We start from the raw sequence: 1,239 nt of genomic DNA, 5'->3' as shown, positions 1-1,239 counted from the left end.
AGAAAGAATCAGGAGCCCAGAGGGAGAGAGAGAGAGAGAGAGGGAGAGAGAGAGAGAGAGAGAGAGAGAGAGAGAGAGAGAGAGAGAGAGAGAGAGAGAGACACTGAGAGACAAAGAGACAGAAAGACAGACAGAGAAATGTTATCGAAAAATCAACAAAAACACTCACCAAAGGGGGGTAGAAGGCCGACGGGTCTGGGCCGAGCGGGACGTAGCCTTGTGGAGCCGAGTAGGGTGTGGCCGGGTACACCGGATCGGGGATCCCCACCCCGACACCGACACCCACCCGTGAGTAAGTTAGTAGGCTGGAGGGTGAGTACTGGCACGAGCACACTGTCTGTCCTGTGTGAGGGTGCACGAAGCTGCGGCCGTTTTCACAACACCCAGACATCACGGGGGAGGAGGAGGTGGAGGAGGGAGCCGGAGGGAGGAGCTGGGGAGAAGGGGGAGGAGGAGGAAGAGGGACGGGAGAAGACTTTGGTGAGAATAATAGTAATCGTTATTATGTTTCAGTTTGGTACAAATTTAAACATTTTCAGCGCTTACAACTGCATAGTCATACCGCTACCCTTGAATTACAAAGAACTAACTGCTCAGTACTTAGTTTTGAGAAATATGACGTAAAAATATGTCAAGCTTTTTCGAATGCATTTCTTTGCAATTCAAAATAATGACTTCGACAAATCTCACGGTTTAGATAGAAATAATAGAACTTTTGATTTTTGAACTCGTGGTCTTAGTAACTCAACACGGCAAAAAATATCAGATTGAGTATTGTAATTCTATAGTAGCGATCTGAAAACGCACAATTACAATAATAACGTCATGATGATAAAGATAAATAAAAAAATATTAAAGAATACTACTGATAATCGCAATATTTCTGATGAAAATAACATGCCAGTTTCAAAGATTAGTTTTGGAATCTTTTACATGATGTTTCCCCCCAAAAAAGTAAAACTAGTATACTAAAGTAGAGACAGTTTGAAATGAATGTATCGTGAATCATCATCATCATCATCATCATCATCATCATCATCATCATCATCATCATCATCATCATCATGACCACCACCACCACCACCACCACCACCACCAAAAACAGTAGCTGCAGTTGCAGAAGTAAAAGCCCAACAGATATTACACGTATCATTCTAACTCCATCGTTGCTGCGCTATATTTCTATCTAATGACCACAAGCAACACCCTTTAACTTAGTAACCCCCTCGCCAAACCCTC

The 1,239-nt window shown here is 43.2% G+C and overlaps 1 protein-coding gene across 1 annotated transcript in view; it reads right to left on the bottom strand.

Moving 5' to 3' along the window:
* LOC101850894 (homeobox protein caupolican) overlaps nt 1–1,239 on the bottom strand; it is a gene marked incomplete at its 3' end in the record, with an annotated part of 80,136 nt that overhangs the window by 25,501 nt on the left and 53,396 nt on the right. The window contains 1 exon segment of the mRNA XM_035970229.1: nt 170–433. Coding sequence (XP_035826122.1) covers nt 170–433 — 264 coding nt within the window.

This window comes from Aplysia californica, unplaced genomic scaffold (genome assembly GCF_000002075.1).
Source record: "Aplysia californica isolate F4 #8 unplaced genomic scaffold, AplCal3.0 scaffold00239, whole genome shotgun sequence".
Taxonomy (NCBI): Eukaryota; Metazoa; Mollusca; class Gastropoda; order Aplysiida; family Aplysiidae; genus Aplysia; species Aplysia californica.
The sequence above is the reverse complement of the archived record's forward strand: the minus strand, read 5'-3'. Positions and strand labels throughout refer to the sequence as shown.